The 20,201-nt window shown below is 31.3% G+C and overlaps 2 protein-coding genes across 5 annotated transcripts; one reads left to right on the top strand and one right to left on the bottom strand.

Moving 5' to 3' along the window:
• Positions 1-72: 72 nt before the first annotated feature.
• On the bottom strand, positions 73-20,199 carry LOC101249610 (transmembrane ascorbate ferrireductase 1). 2 transcript variants are annotated; one of them, XM_004234342.5, is made up of 5 exons: positions 20,176-20,199; positions 2,586-2,846; positions 1,482-1,530; positions 1,185-1,384; positions 73-686 (listed from the first exon to the last, which is right to left on the bottom strand). In XM_004234342.5, the coding sequence occupies exons 2-5, from the start codon at positions 2,727-2,729 to the stop codon at positions 384-386; spliced, it is 696 nt and encodes a 231-aa protein (XP_004234390.1). In that variant the 5' UTR covers positions 2,730-2,846; positions 20,176-20,199; the 3' UTR covers positions 73-383. The 2 variants fall into 2 exon arrangements, with proteins under 2 accessions (XP_004234390.1, XP_069152327.1); XM_069296226.1 differs by having other exon boundaries at positions 2,586-2,789; positions 20,178-20,199.
• LOC101266306 (uncharacterized) lies at positions 12,427-19,246 on the top strand. 3 transcript variants are annotated; one of them, XM_010319299.4, is made up of 9 exons: positions 12,427-12,797; positions 12,918-13,142; positions 13,299-13,499; positions 13,591-13,713; positions 14,293-14,330; positions 14,432-14,540; positions 15,621-17,615; positions 18,362-18,510; positions 18,647-19,246. In XM_010319299.4, the coding sequence occupies exons 2-9, from the start codon at positions 13,071-13,073 to the stop codon at positions 18,885-18,887; spliced, it is 2,928 nt and encodes a 975-aa protein (XP_010317601.1). In that variant the 5' UTR covers positions 12,427-12,797; positions 12,918-13,070; the 3' UTR covers positions 18,888-19,246. The 3 variants fall into 3 exon arrangements, with proteins under 3 accessions (XP_010317601.1, XP_019068347.1, XP_004234392.2); XM_019212802.3 differs by having other exon boundaries at positions 12,455-12,797; positions 12,923-13,142; XM_004234344.4 differs by lacking the exons at positions 12,427-12,797; positions 12,918-13,142; positions 13,299-13,499; positions 13,591-13,713; positions 14,293-14,330 and having other exon boundaries at positions 14,432-14,545.
• Positions 20,200-20,201: the final 2 nt, after the last annotated feature.

The raw sequence follows: 20,201 nt of genomic DNA, 5'->3' as shown, positions 1-20,201 counted from the left end.
AGAAATTTTTTCATTGGCTCCGCCCAAGATCACAACAATTCAAACAAACAGATAGTTAAAATAATCCATTCATCCAGACAACAAAGAAAATAAATTTGAATAACAAAGAAATATTCAAAGTTTTCATGGCCTCCCACAACAATCATCTATACATGAATATTTGCTTTCATGTACTATATATATATATATATATATATATAAACATCAAGATTGTGCTCATCATGAATACAATAGTAGTAAGAACTGAGTCTTACTTCACTATACAAATAGGTATATATGATCGAATATATTGAAACAAGATGATCAAAGTACGGAGGATAGCTAGATCTATGCTTGTTCACATTCTCAACATAACGCGATAGGCAATAATAGCTTACCTGAACTCAAGCAATGGCAGAGTAACTGTGATCATCTGCAGTTGGACCCTGAGAAAGAATGGTCAGAAACACAAAGACACCGTACAGAACGGTAGCAATGGCAGTAAAGTTAACTAGGAAGGCCTCGGAACCATATTTAGCCAAACCGTTGACTTCCAGGAATGTGAGCTTCTCAAGGAATCCTAAACACGCATTGCCAACAGCCACGACATATATAAACATCCCCAAAAGCACATGCCAAGGAAGTGAATCACGTCTGATTTCAGAACTACCTCCAGGGTAGAAGAACACCACAAATCCATAAATCCACTGCAAATGATATGTCAACGAGTAATGAGAAACAACTCGTGATCATCAAATTTTGTATTAAAACTGATAAAGACTGGTTAAGTTTCCCCTCTGAATACGCAAAGTCTTTTCGCAAGTTTTAGTATATTTTGATAACTTGTTCCCTATTTGGGTACATTAAGATTAATAAATGATTAAATAGGATAAACCAGGAGATCCAAGCAAGAAGAAATGAACATTGTGCTCGCCACGAAAGTGCCTTAGACGTGCGCTCTGACACAAAGTTTTGAAGGTTGACATCTAAGTACTGTGTTTCCTCGTCGTAAACATGAGCTACAGTATCATTTATTTGTGTATGATTTATCAAGAAACATAATTGAACAGGAATAATTATGAAAAGTCCGACCAAGATGTAACACCGAGACAAGTCCGAACTTCATCTCAAGACAACTTACAAGCGTCAAACTATTATTCCTTCACTCTTCAATTAGATAAAAGGAGTCATAACGGGGTATTTACCTGAATGCCATAAAGAGTAATAACTCCTATTCCAATCCAGGAATGTAAACTGTACATGTTGGGGATGTTGCTTTCATTGTGGTTCTTGAATGCGGTATAAATTCCAATTATACCAAGTATGAGCGCGATAGCATGTAAAACTAGATGTATTTTTTTCTTCACCTGCTTCTCCAGGGGGAAAGATTTGTAACTTATGATAGCTGTAAATTTGGATTGACAAGGCATTAATAATCAAATGCCATAATAAAGAAAAAAAAAGGAAATAAAGGGAAAGATGTCTATAAACATCTCGATTACCTTCTCCCCCGAGAATAATGAAGCCAATAAGCATAAGTACAGGGTGAATCTGGAAAACAACAGTCATTGAGAAAAGATGAAGATAATACATTCATGAAAATACCATAACCAGAAAAGACTCTCTGGAAGTGATAGTTGAGATTGTACCCGCTGAATCCGTAACATGAAAGTCTCATAATCTAATTTTCTTTTGTGGAAGTCATTCAAAAACATTATTGTTAAATCTCATCTAGCAGTATTGTGCAATAAAAATCATCACCACTATTGTAATAGGGACACTGGACAAATAATCTTAATTGTTTTGTATTTCAGCAGTCACAAGGTTCCCCCAAGAAGCATTGAGTGTGAAGTATGTCTTACACTAGAACAATAAACTCTCCGTCTTCCCTACAAAATTATATCAGAAACAACTTCTCTATTACCTACCAAGAGGTAAGAGCTAAGGTATGCGTACACTCTATCCTCCCCAGACTCGTGGGGATCACAATGAATACGGTGTTGTAACAAACTCTCTAATTTCCATAACAAATGATCACTACTTCTATCATGTTGGACCACTGAAAGCATCATGATGAATCAGACCTAAGTTGTGCGAACTCTTCATGACTTACGTTGCCACACCCATGTCGAATTCTTCAAAAATACACTACTTTTAAAGAATCTGACACGCACTCTAAACTACTTTGAAGAGCCCGAGCAACATAGAATCAGATCACTCATTGTGTTTCATATTTTAGAGTCAACTTCCTCCTTAACTATTATAAAGTATGAAAACAATACAGTGAAGTTGTAGGTAGGCAGGTAACCAAATGTTTGGTATAAACAACAAATAATCAAAATACACAAAAAAGAACACATCATAGCCATTCAGACTTTTCATAAATCAACAAAACATACAAACAACAAAAAAAAATAAAAAACTTCTTCTTGAATCTTGAACAGAGTTGATAAATTTGCAAAAAAAAAACAAATCTTGATTACACCCCACAGAACAAAACAAATAAAAATTGCCAACAAAAACACAACAAGATGTAAAATTGCCACTATTCCAAGAAAAAAGAAGAACCCCACCAAATTTCAAGAAAATAGGAAAGAGGGGCTTACATTAAAGATGAGATTTTTGTTTTCAGCTTCCCAAGCTAAGCCACCTCTAAAGTGAATAGACCAAACTAAGACCATAATAGCAGCAATTAAGGCAATAAAATGTGCCCCAAATGAAAAAGGCAGTGCCTTTAGCCCAGTTGCCATCTTCTCTTTTGATGATAACAATACAGACCAAGGGATAAAATGTTATCTTAATTTTATCAACTGAATTTGGGCTATTTTGAGATGGAGACAAAGGGAGAGAAAAGTCTTTTGAAAATACTACTTATGTTGTGTGTGTGTTTTTAAAGACCAGGAAAAAATATTAATTATTTTATTGTTAATTTATGTTTCAAGATAAAACATTCTTTATTGAATATCTATTTTATTTATATATTTAACTTCTTGATGTGTTTCCGTTTTGTTCTATAATATTAAAGTAGACCAGAAAAAATAATATTTTTATTTACTCGTGTGTTTTTGAAGACTGTTTATTTTCTCATGAAAAATATATGATTATTTTAAGCTTGTACTCTATTTAATTGTTATTAAACTTCAAGAGATCAAAAAAATTCAGGATAGGATGTAAAAAGGAGATTTTTGAGGGTAATTTGATCTTTTATTTATAAATTTATGATATTAGCAACTATAGATTTTTGGGGGTAATTCGATCTTTTATTCAGAAATTTATGATATTAACAATTCTGATCTTAACACACAATAAAATGTATAACTTATATCAGCTTATAATACATATATTAAAAAAAGATATCAAACAAAATACTAGTAGACCCGGTAAATGATGACAAAACTATCTCCATTATATGTGGATCATTTACACATGGCAAATTTAGATTGGTTGAGACCGTTTCGTGTTGTTGCCTTCATATGATTTTTTTATTTAATCTTTTCTTTTATATAAAGAGAATTTTAAATTATTTCTATAAAGTTACACTTTTTTTAAAGTTATTTATCAAGAATATAAATTCGTAAAAATACTTCTTACTTTTTAGGAAAGAATAATTTTACATAATTAAGAAATTATTATGAAGTCATACATATTTTAAAGATACTTATCACGAATAAATTCGTAAAAATAGTTTTTTTAGTTTTTAGGAATGAATAATTTTGTTTAGGCGTGTGGCAAAACTTAAAAATAACACTCTCTACTTTATATTAATTAAATTTGTATGTCAATATTTATATATTAAGAAAAAAAGTATTGGGGGACATAATTTAAGTCATAATTTTCACTATTACATTTTATGAAATCATATATATAACTTTATGCAATTTATCTCTTAGAAAACATAAAATTTTAATAAAAAAAGAGCAAATATGGAGAAAAAAATATCTATCTTAAACTTTAAACAATTTAATTATTTTAAATAATAAAAAAATTTTAAAATATTAAATTAATATAAAATAAAATGAGTATTTATTTTGAAACGGAACGAATAATTATAAATGGCAATATAATAAATTTGGTATTCGATCCACATTCCAAGAGTAGGTGAAATATATGTAGAAGAAAGGAACACGTTGGTTGGTAGGTGGATGCTTGGGCGTATTGGTTGTTCTTTTTTCCTCCGCTTAACGTTTGAAGTTTATATTGAAACTTGGATATTGCGGTGCTTATTTATGGGTGATGTTTTCAGTAAAAAAAAAATTCATATCCAGTGTTCGATTTCAAGATATTAAGTTGAGAATAAAATCAGTGCACCACAACTTATGTTAATGTTACTCATATTCAATGGAGAACTAAATGTTTTGATAATATTTTGACTAAACTCCCGATACTTTTGAGTAATATGAAAAATTTAACCTAAAAAATAACGTTCCAACCATATTTGAAAAATTGATCTACAAAAAATATAATTTGAAAAATGTTGTAAATAATAAAATGTGAATGTCATGTAATAAATTCAAACTTCATGACTTTGGAGATTTTTCATGACTTCAAGGATTAAAAATATATTCCTACTTTCTGTATATACTCATCTTATATGTAGATACAAAACATTACTGTTCTTTCTCTAAATTTCTTTGTTATTTAATTCTAATACTTTATTTTATAACAAAAAAGTATAATCTAAAAACTTATGGATTTAAAAAGAAAAAGTGTATTTTTTTAGATACCAACTTAAGATTTTTTTTATTATTATTGTATCTCTCTTACTCTGTTCAAGCTTCCTTTTCAGCCCTCTCATCAAAATATTATAATTTAGAATACGTACAAGCTTATCGAAGCAAATTAAATCTTTTCCCCATTGCATCAATTGAAAGAGAAATAACGATTTATTCATCTGCATTCGAAAAAAATTCAGCAAAATCTTTATTTTAAAATGTTTGAAGTCCGAACATGAGATTTGAATATTAATTATAAATTATAATCTAAATATTTTTAATTTATTTCGTATTTCAAATATTCTAAAATAAAACCATCTTTATCAAGATAACCGCCTTCGTTACGAGTGATAGATGAAGTAGGAAATTGGAGGATGTAGTAGTTAAAAGTAAAGAATGATGCCATTATAAAGGTCCATTGACCAATCTTCTTCCATCAATCACGATCCCTTCATTTTGTTTTTATCAACTACCACGTCCTTCATATGGGCCATATTAATAAATAATAATTAATACTAATAAATAGAGAATTTGATATATCAAACGATAGAGTATATTGGATGAAATTATTATTTTTAATAAGAGATTTTAAAATTTAAATTATGAATATGAATTTTTTTTGATAGTGATCATTTTTTCTCAAAAAAGACCTTATATAATGTAAATATGATATAATTAAATTTTAATATAAATACCAAACGTACTAAAGAAAATAAAATTTCATGTGATACGATGAGTTTTCATGTGATACGATGAGTTCAGAATATTAAATGATGGCAAAGAACAGTTTAAGTATAGAAAATTAACATAAAATAACTCATATTAAGGGGCAAATACAAGTATCCTCTTGTTGAAACAATTGATAACTTGTAATAGGGCGTATAAAATCGAATCGAAAATTAAATTAAATTGTAAATTGATTCAAATAGAAAAAAATCAACTAATACTAAGAATGACAATAATATGGAATATTTACTTTTTAATTTTACATAGATATAGACAATTAAAATACATTATCTAATTTTACTTTCTTTTACTATTTAGTCATTTAACTTATACTTACTAAACTTATTTTAGCATGATATATTACTTTAAATTATGTTCAATTTTTTAGCATGATATAATACTTTAAATTATGATCAATTTCATTATGACGTATTAATTTGCAACACTTATTTTACGTGATTTTTTCATTTTTTTGTTGGATATTTTAGTGTCATTAAACATATCATATTTTTTGTTGTTTTCTTGAGAAATAACTTAGATAGTTGCATTTTGGTAGGACCAAAAAAATATTTGAAGTACAAGTATATTATATATTTGTATGAATACTTTATCGAAAAAACCCAAAAATTCGAAAACTCCGAAGAAACCCAAAAAAATTCAAAGTTGAAAAACCCGAATTTTATTGATTTGATTTGATTTAAAAATTTAAAAATCCAACACAAATAATATTATTTGATTTTTAAAAACTTCGAACCAACCCGATCACGTACACCCCTAGAGGAGAGGATGCATATACGAATTGGGCTTTGCATAACTTGGACTATTTCCACTTACACCTATTAAAAATCAAAATGAACACTGGCCCAGTCCTCTACACTTGATGGCCCAAGTGTATATTAAGGATGACTTTGTCTTTGGAGATATTTTCCTTTTTTTTTTTAATAGACTTCTGAAATCACCTTAAACACCTAAAAAATGGAATTAATTAATTTTTACCCACTAACCATGATAATAATTTTATGGGAAACTTTAGCATATAACTTTTTTAAAATAGCTTAATTATGCTTTACTAACTGTAGTATGCTAATTACGATTCATAGCTATATGTTATAGGAAGGAGAGTGACGAGTAAAATTAGGAGAGAAAGGAGAGAGGCGATCAGAGAGGGTGGAGAGTGGGAGAGAGGCGGATTATACATGTATATCAGTTAGATAATTGTATATATGTAAATGATATACATATATATTTGTATTATTCACAAATACATTTGTATAACTCAAAGGTTTTTGTATAATTGAGTAATACAAAGTTTATAATCATACAAATAGGATAAAAGTCGAAATTACGAATTAATACAATTATATTATGCAAATTACATTATATAAATTTATTATTAAAAATGTGAAAACTACATGTTTATATAAACTTTAAATAGTTATCAAAAAAAGATTGAATGTATGGTGATAAAACGGAAGAATCAAAGGAAATCATCGTCATATGCAAATCAAAACCATTGTATACAAATACAAATCAACCAAAGAATTATTAGTTACGAATTATACAAGTTCAAAGTTAACCCACGTAATTAATAGTTAATGTTAGTTATGAGCGACAACTATAACAAACTATAGTTATGATGAGTTTGATGACTAATCATGTACTATAAATTTTCTTAGCTGGGTAATTCTCCCTATTTTTTTTAGTATCATTCTCAGAATTATATAATAGGAGTATATAATTGTATTTACCCAACTGATAAAATCTTTTAGGGAACAGTTTAAAAATATATAGCCTCACATAACACATTGCACTTGAGTAGTCATATTTTCAATTTACATTCGTATAGTCGAAATATTTATCGTAACAATGATTATACATATTTATATCATATTATACAATACTTATTTGCTTATACAAGCAATGTATCTCTATTTTGTATAATACTATATAAAAGTATATTAATTTTGCATAAATGTGTATGAAAAATTATAGGGAAAATTGTATATAATAGGAAACTAATAACCTAAAATAAATGGAGTAGCTAGGGTTTGATTTAATTGTGCTCCATTGCAAACGTTTGCAAAAATTTGTCAGGCGCCTCTCTCCAAAATATCTCGCTCGCCACTCTCCTCCAATCTCTCGCTCGCTTCCTCACTTTTTTACAAACACAAGTGTATAAAAATTGTTTCTAATTGTATAAAGCAGAGAAAATTGTATAAATACATATATTTTTGTTCCCCTCTCTCCCCCTTCCAGATCTCACTCGTGACTCTTCCAGATCTCGCTCGCCACCCTCGCCTTTCTCACTTATACAAACAGAAGCGAGATGTATAAATTGCGTTTCTGTTTGTATAAAGTGTGAGAAAATTGTATATACACATGCAAGTACATATATTTTCGTCCTATACACTTATAATATACAATAAAAATACTCCTCTGCCCAGTTTCTTTTGCCTTTCTCTCTTTCTCGTTTTATACAATTTTCAAATTGTATCTAATTTCTCTCTTTCTCTTTATACAATTCGATTCAATTGTATATTCCTTATCAAGTCTCTTTTGTCTTTCTCTTTCTCTCATTTTATATAAATTCAAATTGTATATAATCGTTCTGTACACTTATAATAATACAATTCGTTTTATACACTTTGTTTTTATACAGTTCTCTACCCAAGTGTCTTTCTCTTTCTAGTTTTATACACTTCGTTTTATACAATTTGCTTCAACTGTATATGTATAGCGAATTATACAATTTCTATGTTTGTTATGGAGCGCAATTATGCACATTTTGCTATAGCATATAAATATAAATTTTTTATTGTTATATGTGAAAGTTGCGTAAATTATAATAGCGTATGCATGTCACTAGGTACAATGACGAAGTCTTTTTATAGTAGTGATTTTAAGGTATTTTTTTTCTTTCAAAATCAGTCCAAACCTCCATAAAAAAAATCTAAATTTTGTAAACAAATCTCGTTAGACTATTTCCAACAAGTCTAAATAATACCCACTCTCAATGTCTAACAAAACATTAAATTCTAAAATTCAAACTCAATTCCTTAAGCTTATTCAACAATGATGGATTACACATGGTTTTTACCATTTAAATCCTGCAAAAAAAAATAAAAATTACCACGATTTGAACCCCAACTCCAACTATAAATTTAGGTTTGTCAACTAAAATTAACAGGACTCATAACTTTAAATAAATGAACTAAAAAAATTTCAACTAATTAAAAAAAAACTAGGATGAATATGTTGCTTAGTTAATGAAATCTTATTGAGTTAGTTAACTTCTTTTTGGGTTTTAGAATTGGAGTTATATTGCTTGCTTGCTTGGAATTCTAACGAGTATATACATATATATATATATATATATATACAAATAATTTGATTAGAACATTGGTAGGTATGTAATTATTAGTTTGGTTACAGCATTCGCAAATCTACATATAAATATAAATAGTTTTAATAGAATAGGTATATTATTAGTTTGGTAGAATACTGACAGTTATCACAACCTATAGTTAATAGAGAAAATCTTTAAAATAATTGAACGGAATAATCAAAAAATTTAGATGAAATACTTTATGAAATTGGGAGACTTATTTATTAAAGAACAGAAATTCTACATTGGTGCTTAATGAAATAGATGAACTCCTTATTTTTAAGAAAGATATTACGACACCAATATGTCTAAATTTGATATATAGACCTATTTTAGTAGATGTTATAAATCTGTTTCCCCTATTATTATTGTTGAGGTAGAAATAATATTACACAAGCGTTTTTAGTAATCTATTTGAAGTATAAGAATATTTTACAAATTTAAGAAGGTTTTTGTTTCTCTTTGCGAATAAGAGACTTAGAACTATAAGAATTTATCTAGTAAAATCATTAAATTTTATTTTATATCGATAAAATTATTTAATTTAAGATTTTTTTTCTACAAAAATTACTCTTTAGACCTCGATATTTGAACCATCACAAATCAAATTGTCAAGCCTAGAGATCTCTAGTTTGAATAATTAAAATAAAAATTTCAAATCTTTAAGCTAGCATTTGGCCATAAATTTTTAAATATTATTGGCAAATATTATCTGAGTGAAATTTCACCATGTGTTTGGTCAAGAATTTGGGAAATATATTTTACTTTTTTTAGAAAAATATGATTTATATCCATAAGTTTTAAAAACTATTAAAACTAACTATAAGTTTGTATTACAAGTTAATTGGATGTTCGTTACAACAAGAATAAATAGTTTCCATGACACTAGAGCAATGTGATAATTTGGAGCGAGTGCGACAAGTATCATTCCATACATTGTGAAGTAGACGAAGCACATGACTTTATTACCTTAAGTTAATTTTTCATCATTTTCATCACCAATCATATCATTATTTAATATTCACTAAATATTTCATCACAATTTTGCTGTTCATGTAAAAAATTATGTAATACAACACAAACAACTACTATAGAGAGTGTTTTTGTAAAAGATAAAAGTTTGAGGTAAAATTTTAATTTTCAAAAGATCCCAAATAATGAGATTTGATCCAAATACTAGAAAAACTAGAATTAGAAAATTTGAGATATTTGCCACAAATATTTGCCAAATAATAACAAATTGTAAAAACAAACATTATTTGTCAAATTTTTCCCTAAATATTATTTGAGAAATCTATGGCCAAACGGGCCCTAAGGTTAGTTATGCTTGGAGTCTACTTTCTCTCAAAGGTCAAAAGATTTAACTGTATTCATATGAAAGTTCAAACTTTACACCTAATGTTTAAAATTTGATTTTTAGACGACAAAGTATTTAGAACTTTGTAAAATTTAGGCTATTCTTAAAATAGCAGGTATCCTAAAAAGGGGATATTTGTCCACTTTACCCCTTTTTGAGTAAGTAATTTGCAAACTCAAATTTTTTAGTTTATATAAGTGGCGACAAATGGGTTAATGAGGTTGAATTTGGGTGATTGAAATGGACTAAAAATCAGGTCGTAACCCCCGCTCCATTGCCCTTTATATTATGACCATATATTATGAAGTATCAAATGAAAAACATAGTACTAGTTCTTATTCCATGTACTTTTATTCTTCCAGAAAACTAAAAGATATCTGTTTTACTATTTGGAAGCAATGATTCTCCTTTTACCATTATAATTACTGAATACTCTCTCCGTCCAGAATTATTTGTCATGTTACGCTTATAAAAAATGAATTTCATTAATTTTTAAAGATAAATTAAATTAAATTAATTCGATATTTTAAATAAAAAAATTCAAATATTCTAAAACTATATGAAAAATACTATGAATGACAATTTTTTGCATATTGATATGATGAAAAAATTCATCTTAAAATATTAATCAAAATTTTTATAATTTGACTCTAAAAATAGAAATCATGACAAACATTATTAGATGAAGAGAGTATATGATGCATTTATTAAAACAAAAGTTATGAAGAACGTATACAACTTATTAACGTAGTAAATGACACTTAATTTTGACTTTTACATTTTCTTAATAATAAAAAATTAGGAATATGAAAAAGGAAAAATAAAAAGAGATCATAATAAAAAAAAAATAATGTTCAAATAATCAATAAATCGAGCTTCGAAATTCCTTCGAAAAGAAAGTTGGGAGGATAAGATAGGATATTTTAATATGGAAAAAGCAGAACCCCCAGTGTGATCGGTTTCCTGGGTGAGTTCAATTAATAAATGCAACAACAACTCACATGAATAGCTGTGTCCTTTGTTGGCACTGCTGAGGCACGTGCTGAACATTAATTTCAATATTCCGCAATTAAAGCCTGTCATTTACTCCCTACATCACCTCGTTCCTTTACGTATATCTTACTAAAAATATTTTTATTTTAAATTTTCTATTTACTCGTTCATATTTTCTCTTTTAGATATTTCTATTTAATTTTTTTGTGATAAATTAAGAAAAGATAATTTTTTTTCTATTCATAATTTTGATTCATCCTTTTTGAAACTACATTTAATAAGAATAAAATTATAACTTTACTATGTTAATTATTGTTATCTTAATATTTGTACCTTTTATAAAGTGAACAACTAAATAGAAACAGAGACAATAATTTATAAATTAAAATGGAATTGTTTTAAAATATAAATATAGTAAAATTCTAAAAGATTTTTTCATTATTAATCCTGATATGATGAATGAGACACACTAAAAATGCATAAAAATGAACAAGTAATTTTTCATATACATCTACCAACGTCCACAAAATTTTAAGCAAACAAAATAATATTCAACATTAATAAACGTGTAAGATGGATACTCGCCAACAGAAAATAAAGGCAATAAATGAGACGTTATAATAGAAAGAGTACCTCTATTTTAGCTGCCGGGGATTACATAGCTTCTTTTTCATTTTACCAGCGCTGCTATGAAAGTGATCTACGTAATTGCGCTGGATCATTGTCCATCAGAGACTCAAAAAACATTTTGATTTAGAATTCTTATTCCTCCTAGGTCATTGTGCCACACGAGACAATTTTAAATTGCCAGAAAATGAAAATTCAATCAATCAAAAAAACAATCAACAATTCAAATTAAAAAAATTAACATATGAAGATTCTTTACATATTCGAGGACGTATATATCATATTTTAAACTTGTCTTCACCATTGTGAAAAAAGAGGGGATAATTTCACTTCTTCTTTTAGGGTTATGGCCATGTTACATCACGTGAAAATCCCAACTTACAGATCACAATAGCAAGGATGAAAGAACTAACAATAAGAATACCGTTGTTATTATGCAATTAATTAACACAAAGAATGATATAGACTAAGAAGTCAACTGGATTATAGTCCACACAATGTCTTTGTTGGGTCTTGGGGACACATCTGGAAAAACCCAAACCAGCTGTGATAGCATTATATTTTACCTACCTACACTTTTTTTTCTGGTCATCTGTAACTTTTTTAAAAAAAAACTTGTAAATATCAGAAAGAAACCCAATAACTATAAACTTTTCAGCTTAACAAGAAAAGCTTAAATTAGAATGAAAACACTGGCATCTCAACAAAAAGCAAAATGTGAACTCAATAATGAGTAAAGATGTAAAATTCTATGGGTATTAATGAAGGTCCTTTTACAACTAAAAGTATCCATCATTTGGGTACAAATTCAGGTCACTTCATAACATTGAAAATATAGACGAAAAGTAGTTTGACCTTCATGGAAAAAAAAATATATATTCTACTCAAATGACAGTCTGGATTGGGATCAGTCAGTCCCACATAAAGAAAAAGGAAGACAAGCTTGTGCAATAGAGGTATTGCTGTGTGTCATAACAAAGCACTTACTCAAGATCTCTTTACTTCAACTAAAATAAAGGTATTGATTATTTTATGCACTCAAAAAAGTAGGAGACATTTAGCTGTTGTTATCTGATATACTCACATTGCATATTGTATTATATTTCATTTCCTTTCTTCTTTCAACTTGTACACCAAGGAAAGCATCTGCATCCTTCATCTAGAGCCTAGAGGGCAGGGATATCTTTACTTACAAACCAGAAACACGAAATATAGAGTAAAGCGAAGCAGTCAGCTTTCTCGGATCCCAAAGAAAGAGGGTCAAACAAATTCATTTTCTGATTTAACAATCATGTTCAAGTCTTCAAAATGGAAAAAGGAGAAGATCAAAACTGTATTTCAAATGCAGTTTCAGGTAACACAGGTATGCTAACAGGATGGTTAAAAATTGCTTTGTTCAGTTTCTTCTCAAATGCTGTTAACTGCATATAGCAAGATTTGATTCGATACAAGCCAATGAAGTAATATTGAGAATTTGATCTCACTGAGCTTACAAATCTCTCAATCATGATGATTTCAGGTGCCTAAGCTAAAAGCGAAAAAACTGATGATTTCACTAGTTCCGGCAGACGCTGGAAAGCCGACAGTGAGACTAGGAAAAGCAGCAATTATCGAAGGAACATGTTCATGGGAAAATCCTATTTACGAGACAGTGAAATTAATCAGGGATCCAAAAACAGGAAAATTTAAACAAAACATTTACTACTTTGCTGTGGCATCTGTAAGTAACAGAAATGCAATCTCCATGTATGCTCTAACCACCTTACGGTTGGAACATTTGCTCACTACTCATCGACATGATGTCATCTCAGGGATCATCAAAATCAGGTTTTCTGGGAGAAGTTGGTCTTGATTTTGCAGATTTGGTAGAGGCAACTGAAAGCTTAGTAGTATCCCTACCCCTAATGCCACTGGAAACTGGCGCGATTTTGCATGTATGTCCTCTCTCTCCTCTCCACAACACACACACATACATACATACAAACTCTTCCATGGTAGAGGACTTCTGACATGACTGCTGATCAAGGTTTACAACTTCCTTACTCGACACCTCAAATGGGAAAGGAAACAGAAAATAGACAGTATTAGAATAGGAACTAAGTCATAATGTTTGCTAACTGTGAAGTCCCAAATTGGTTGAGGGAAATGGGTTATGGTCTTTTTATATGGTCTTAGGCAACCTTCCCTCATGAGCTATCTTTTTGGGTCGAATCAGGTTCAATATTAACATAGTAGCAAAGCCAAACCCAGCAATCCCTATTATTGTGTTTCTCAATGTTAGCCCCACATAATCCATGCTCCAATTGAATTTAGAGCATGTGGGGGGAGGTTAAGTCCAACATTGGTTGAGGGAATGGGTTGTGGTCTACTTATGTCTTAGGGAATCCTCACCCTCATTAGCTAGGCTAGCTTTAGAGGTTAAATTGAACTTGAAGTCCATTTCTTATTACTAACAAAGTAAACAAAAGTCTTTATGTTTAACTGTGTTAGTCTAAAATATATATATGAAACAGGTCGCAGTACAGAATATGCAAGGAGCTCAGGAAACCAGGTGATTTTAGCATTCAATGCCATGCTAAACATGCTATCAATCTGGCTTCAGTTATCTACAAGTTTGGATACTAAAGTAGAGTTTTAACAAAATAATTTCAGGCCTACTGAAGATAGTGATATTTCAAGGACAGAATCTCTAGATCAAAGCTTTGAAACAGAGCTAGGAAGCAATGGCCATTATGGAAACGGACATTGTACATCTACTGAAGTAAGGTCTCATATTTATATACTTTTGCATTTCTTCATTTCACTGCATACAGTATTATCACATATTGAAATATACCTCATTTTGGACCTAGTTTGTGGAACTTTAAGTTTTGAGTGTAGAGAGATATGACACTTGGGCCTAACTCAATCCCAAAAGTTATCTCATGAGGGGAGGATTGCCCAAGTTCATATAAGCAAACCATCAATCCATTCAACCGGGGACTCTAAAACTCTTAACACCCCTTTCATGCCCAAGCCCAACTGGAGCCCAAATAGCTTTGGTATCATGAAAAGCTGTAGCACGTGGGCCTAAATCAATCTCAACGCTAGCTCACGAGGGAGGATTTTCCAAGTCCATATCAACCTATCACCATAAAGATTCACTTCTCAAATAACAGTAACACAATTTCTGATATAGTTCTTAACTTTTGCTCCTTATAAATGATCTAGAGGCAATACAAATCAAACTGGAACCTTTGTATAAACTGTTGTGAAATATTCCTTACACCCCCCAACATGTGTAACTGGTCCGAGGTTCACTTGTGGAGTGAACATTGGTTACAAGAAAGAGGACTGGTTTAAGTTTCTAATACATGTAAAAGAATCGGAATGAAGTCTTATGTGATGGTTTTGCCCAAAACATTATAAACACTTTTGGAAATTTTATAAAATAAAAATAAAAATGGGAATTTTGTAAATCTCTAACAGCAATACTACCATTATTCATACACTCTAATTATATTATTTCAAGAATGGTTTTCTGTGTTGTTTTCTTTTCATCAGCTAGAAATAAGAATCATTTCAAATCCCCTATGCTTATATTTACTTTAACTTCACATATTTTCAAATAGAAAATTTCATGACTCATTTGAGAGACGCTAAAATGCAGAATGAACAAGGCAATCAAATACAACAATTTGGATAGAGTCAAATGTGGTGTGTAATCCCTCGATTTCTATACATCTTGCCAGTGATGTCCTAGTTAGAAAGAATATCACTTTAAACATGTTCATGCTTCAGACAAATTATTTGTATCTCGTAGCTGAACTTGCAATTAAGCCTTTTTGATTATTTTCCACAGGATGGAGAGTTGAATGAAACATTTCATTACTCCATGCAAAATAGTATCCCACGGGACCCTCAACCTAAAAACAGTCTTGTGAAACAGTTCACCTCACAGAATGCAATTAATCCCCTTGAGAGACATCTACATCAGAGATCATCCACAGATTGCTCGCTTGGCTCTGATTTAGATGGGAGTGTAACTGACACAACACACAAATCAGAGGAGGATCTTCTAGACACTGCCCAAGAAACTTCAAGTAACAGTTTTGAGTTCATGAAAAATAAGATCGTAATGCTCGAGCGTCAGGCAGAATTGTCAGAAATGGAACTACAGACACTCAGAAAGCAAATTGTGAAAGAAACCAAAAGGGCACAGGAACAGTCGAGACAAATTTCTAATCTAAAAGAAGAGAGAGATGTCCTTAAAATCAAATGTGAGAAACTTAACCTGAGATGTACAGACGAGGTAAATGCAGTTGCTTCAGATAATGCAGGAGCAGATGACAAAAAATCGACAGCTCTATTGGAAGAAATCAGGCATAAACTTCAGAAAGAGAAGAACTTAAATAGCAAATTGATGCTGAAGCTGCAAAAGACAGAAGACTCAAATTCTGAATTGATTCTTACAGTAAGAGATCTGAACAAAATGTTGGACCAGAAAGATAAGGATATTTCATATCTTTCTGAAAAAGTTAGGTCCAATAAGGATCTGCTAGAGGCCGCTGCGGAGAGAACCTATCTCAAGATTGATCAGAATGAAGATAGAAAAGCTAAGGAGCTTAAATTTGCTGAGGAATCTCAATCACTGAAGCAGACAATTGAAAAATTACAGGATGAAATAGAGGTCTACAAGACAGACAGCAATGAAATGAAAGCACAGATGGACCAGCTTGAAAGCCATTGCCAAGTGTTGGAAGATGAAATAGAGGTCTACAAGAGAGACAACGATGAAATGAAAGCACAGATGGACCAGCTTGAAAGCCATTGCCAAGTGTTGGAAGATGAAATAGAGGTCTACAAGAGAGACAACAATAAAATGAAAGCACTAATGGACCAGCTTGAAAGCCATTGCCAAGTGTTGGAAAAGGAAAATGATGATATTAATCATAACCTAGAGCAATGTGAGCTGCAAAACCTTAAAACGCAACAAGAACACTCAGAATCTTTAGCCTCTATAAAGCACTTTAAACTCCAGGTGGAGAGACTAGAGGAAGAAATGACAACACAAACGTCACAGTACTCAAAATCATTGGATACAATAAATGAACTTGAAACACATGTTTCAGTGCTGGAGAAAGAACTGGAAACACAGTCGCAGGAATTTGAAGAACATCTGGAAGCAGTCACCCAAGACAAAGTTAAGCAGGAGCAGAGGGCGATAAAAGCAGAGGAAGGATTGAGAAGGGCAAGGTGGAGTAATGCAAAGGCAGCTCAGAAACTTCAGGAAGAATTAAAACGACTATCAGATGAAATGACATTGAAGATTGATGAGAAAGAAGAACTGGTCAATGATGCAGTGACGGAAGCAAATGTTCTGCGTGAGGAGAACAAAGTTTTAGAGGAATTACTGCAGAAATCTGAAGAAGAACTTAAATCAACGAAAGAACATTATGAAAGAGAAGTTCTTGAATTGAAAGCTTCATCAGTGGAGATAGGAAGGCTAGATCTAGCAGGGTCAGCGTACTGCAAACAAATGAAGCATAGAGAAAAAGTCAGATATGATACGGAGCAAATGGAAAAATCAACTGCTGAAACAGAGGTAGAACAAAAAATGACCATACAAAAGGAATTGGAGAGGGAGCTAGCTTCAGTGAGGAGGGAAGCAGAAATGTTTCTGGAGGAATTGATTCCCTTGAGGACTAAAGTGGATGAAAAGAAAATACTTGAAGAAAGTTTACAATCAGAAGTAGAGAAGCTACACCTACAGAATGACAAACTGAGATGCAGTACAAATCAACTGAAATTGGAAAATGAGAACCTGATGAAGCTGGTGCTCAAATTACAGGAACAGGTACTTTGCACTAATAAAAAAGTTAGACATTTAAAACTTTATGGGATTATCATTTCATTATAGAAGACCTGAATAGAGAAGAAACTGTTTCTCTTAATGCTCTAATGTATCCCTCTCTTCAACAATGATATTCAATGCCTAGAGGTGAATTAAATTCAAAGAATCATAATGATGACTTTCACTAACAGGTCGTCCTTTCTAGGTAGTATAAGCATTCATCAGGTTGATAGGAAATTCTCTCTCATTTTTTTATGATACACAGCCTTTGTAGAAACTCGGCATTATATATATTTACCATAAATACTGATAACCTACAGATGTTTGCATGTTCCAAGAGTCCAAATTCACGGAACAGGTTCGTATATAAGTATGAAATCAATGTTCCTCTAGAGTTTCAACAAACTTAACAATTCTTAGCACCTTAATCTTTCTTCTACAACTATAAATATTGCATGAAAGCCAAATCGTCTTTCATCTTCATCCAAGTCAACTTGTCAATTCATATAGAAGAAAGAGAGTCCATTAAAAACCATTAAACCGTTGACCTAGATTTGAAGTAACATATTCACAGACATAAGGAGTTGATTCCACTGAACACCAACTTGTTGACATTTCTGTCAAGTTTTCTACACCTAAGATTCCTGTATTCTCATTCGAGTTTTTTACTCCAATTAGCAAAAGACTCACAAAAAGCTTTCAGAAAGCATCACTATATTTCTAATGGAACTGCTGATCTTGACATACAGGAGGATGAACCACCTGCAGAAGCAACTCAGGATAGTATTGTAGCTGAAGGAAGAAAATGTATGGGGGAGAACATTCATCACCAAGGGAATGGCTTTACAGAAGGAATAAATGTGCAGAATGGATCCAGAAAAATTGTGAATATAACAAGGTAAACCAATAGAACTTTTACTGAACCATTGCAGCATTGCTAGCATCTATTCGAAAAAATTTGTCAACAGTGAGAAACTGCAATTATATGGAAGGATAAAGAAGAAAAGGAACTTAATTTTATATTCCTTCTGCAGAAGAGAAGTTGATTCAGGAAGAGTGGCAGAGACGATCAATGGCCAATCCCAAAATACACATGATCCTGAAGAATTACGGGGTCAAGTAGCTTTATTGACGGAGAGAAACAAACACATGGAGCATGAATTGAAGGACATGCAAGAAAGATATTCAGAAATAAGTCTTAAATTTGCAGAGGTAGAAGGTGAAAGGCAACAACTTGTCATGGCTTTGCGCAATTTTAAAAATGGAAAGAAGTAGTAGTTTTTCAACTGGTATATGATCCACTCATTAGATTTGTCCAAGTCAACCTTCTGCAGAAGGTAAATGAAGCAGTGGAGAATAAGGTCTAAAAAAGTAGATTCCCTGGCAATAAGATGCTTCAAATCCTCAAACTTTCAACTTCCAGGCCATAAACAAGTAACCTGTCAGAATACCTTGTGATCATTATCTTCCATTCATTTTTGGCCAGCACAATATGACTACTTACTAGATTATTTGCGAGCAGTATATCCAGGTTTCATTCTTCTGTAAGATTTACACAGGATCTGAAGATCAGTTGATAATATTCACAAATTATTCACATTATAGAAATGTAAAAGCATGTTAACTTTCCTGTACATAGCAGATATTATTTTGGGATAGACAAAGTGGAATTAGTATGAGTCTAGAAGCAGAAGAACTAGTATGAGTCTAGAAGCAAGTGTCATCCCACAAGTGGGGAGGGTAGAGTGTACACAGATCTTACCTTTGCCTCGTGGAGGTAATGACGTTTTCGGTAGGCCCTTGGCTCAAGAAAAGCAAATCAAAGCAGTTTTAGAAAAAGCAATTACGGAAGCAAATAGGCCATGACAAATAATATAAGAAGCATTTTGAAAGAAAAAAAAGGAAAAGTAACAACAGCTAAAAAGTATGATAACCTAAGTACAAGAAAAACACATAGTAACAAAATGAATGGACAAGGGAATACAGCAATGATGCTAGTACTACTGCTAAGAAGGGGAAGAGTGCAGTGCTCCAAACCTCCTAGCCTATCTGACAGGGAAGTGAGACAACATTCAATTACAAACTCTACCCTAATCTGCAACCTCCATAACCTCGTATCTAAGGTCATGTCCTCAGAAAGTTGAAGATGTGTCAAGTCCTATCTAATCACCTCTCCCCAAAGGCAAAGAAGGGGAAATTATTCACAATAAGGTCATTTTTTTATTTTTTAAAGTTCCAGGTTTAGCTTAGGTTAACCAAAAAGTCTCAGACAGAATCAGAAGCCTTGTGTGCCCACAATTATAACATTGTCAGTTAACTATTTATCTCTCAGTACTCTAGTTACAAGTATCCTCATTAGGTTTCTTTTGTCATAACATGTGCTTACTTCTCAAATAAAAAGACTTTTAGATTTAAGTCCAAAAAAAGGTCTTACATATCTTGATATTGTTGATTGCCACGTTACTTCCAACATTGGCTGAACTCACAAAGCAGAGATGCTAAAGAAGAAGAATACCACGGGGAAAAAACAGATTCAGTACATGGTGAATAACATTTTTCCGACACCAGGAATGCAGAACTATGCCATAT

The sequence above is a fragment of the Solanum lycopersicum genome, chromosome 3 (genome assembly GCF_036512215.1).
Source record: "Solanum lycopersicum chromosome 3, SLM_r2.1".
Lineage (NCBI taxonomy): Eukaryota > Viridiplantae > Streptophyta > Magnoliopsida > Solanales > Solanaceae > Solanum > Solanum lycopersicum.
The sequence above is the reverse complement of the archived record's forward strand: the minus strand, read 5'-3'. Positions and strand labels throughout refer to the sequence as shown.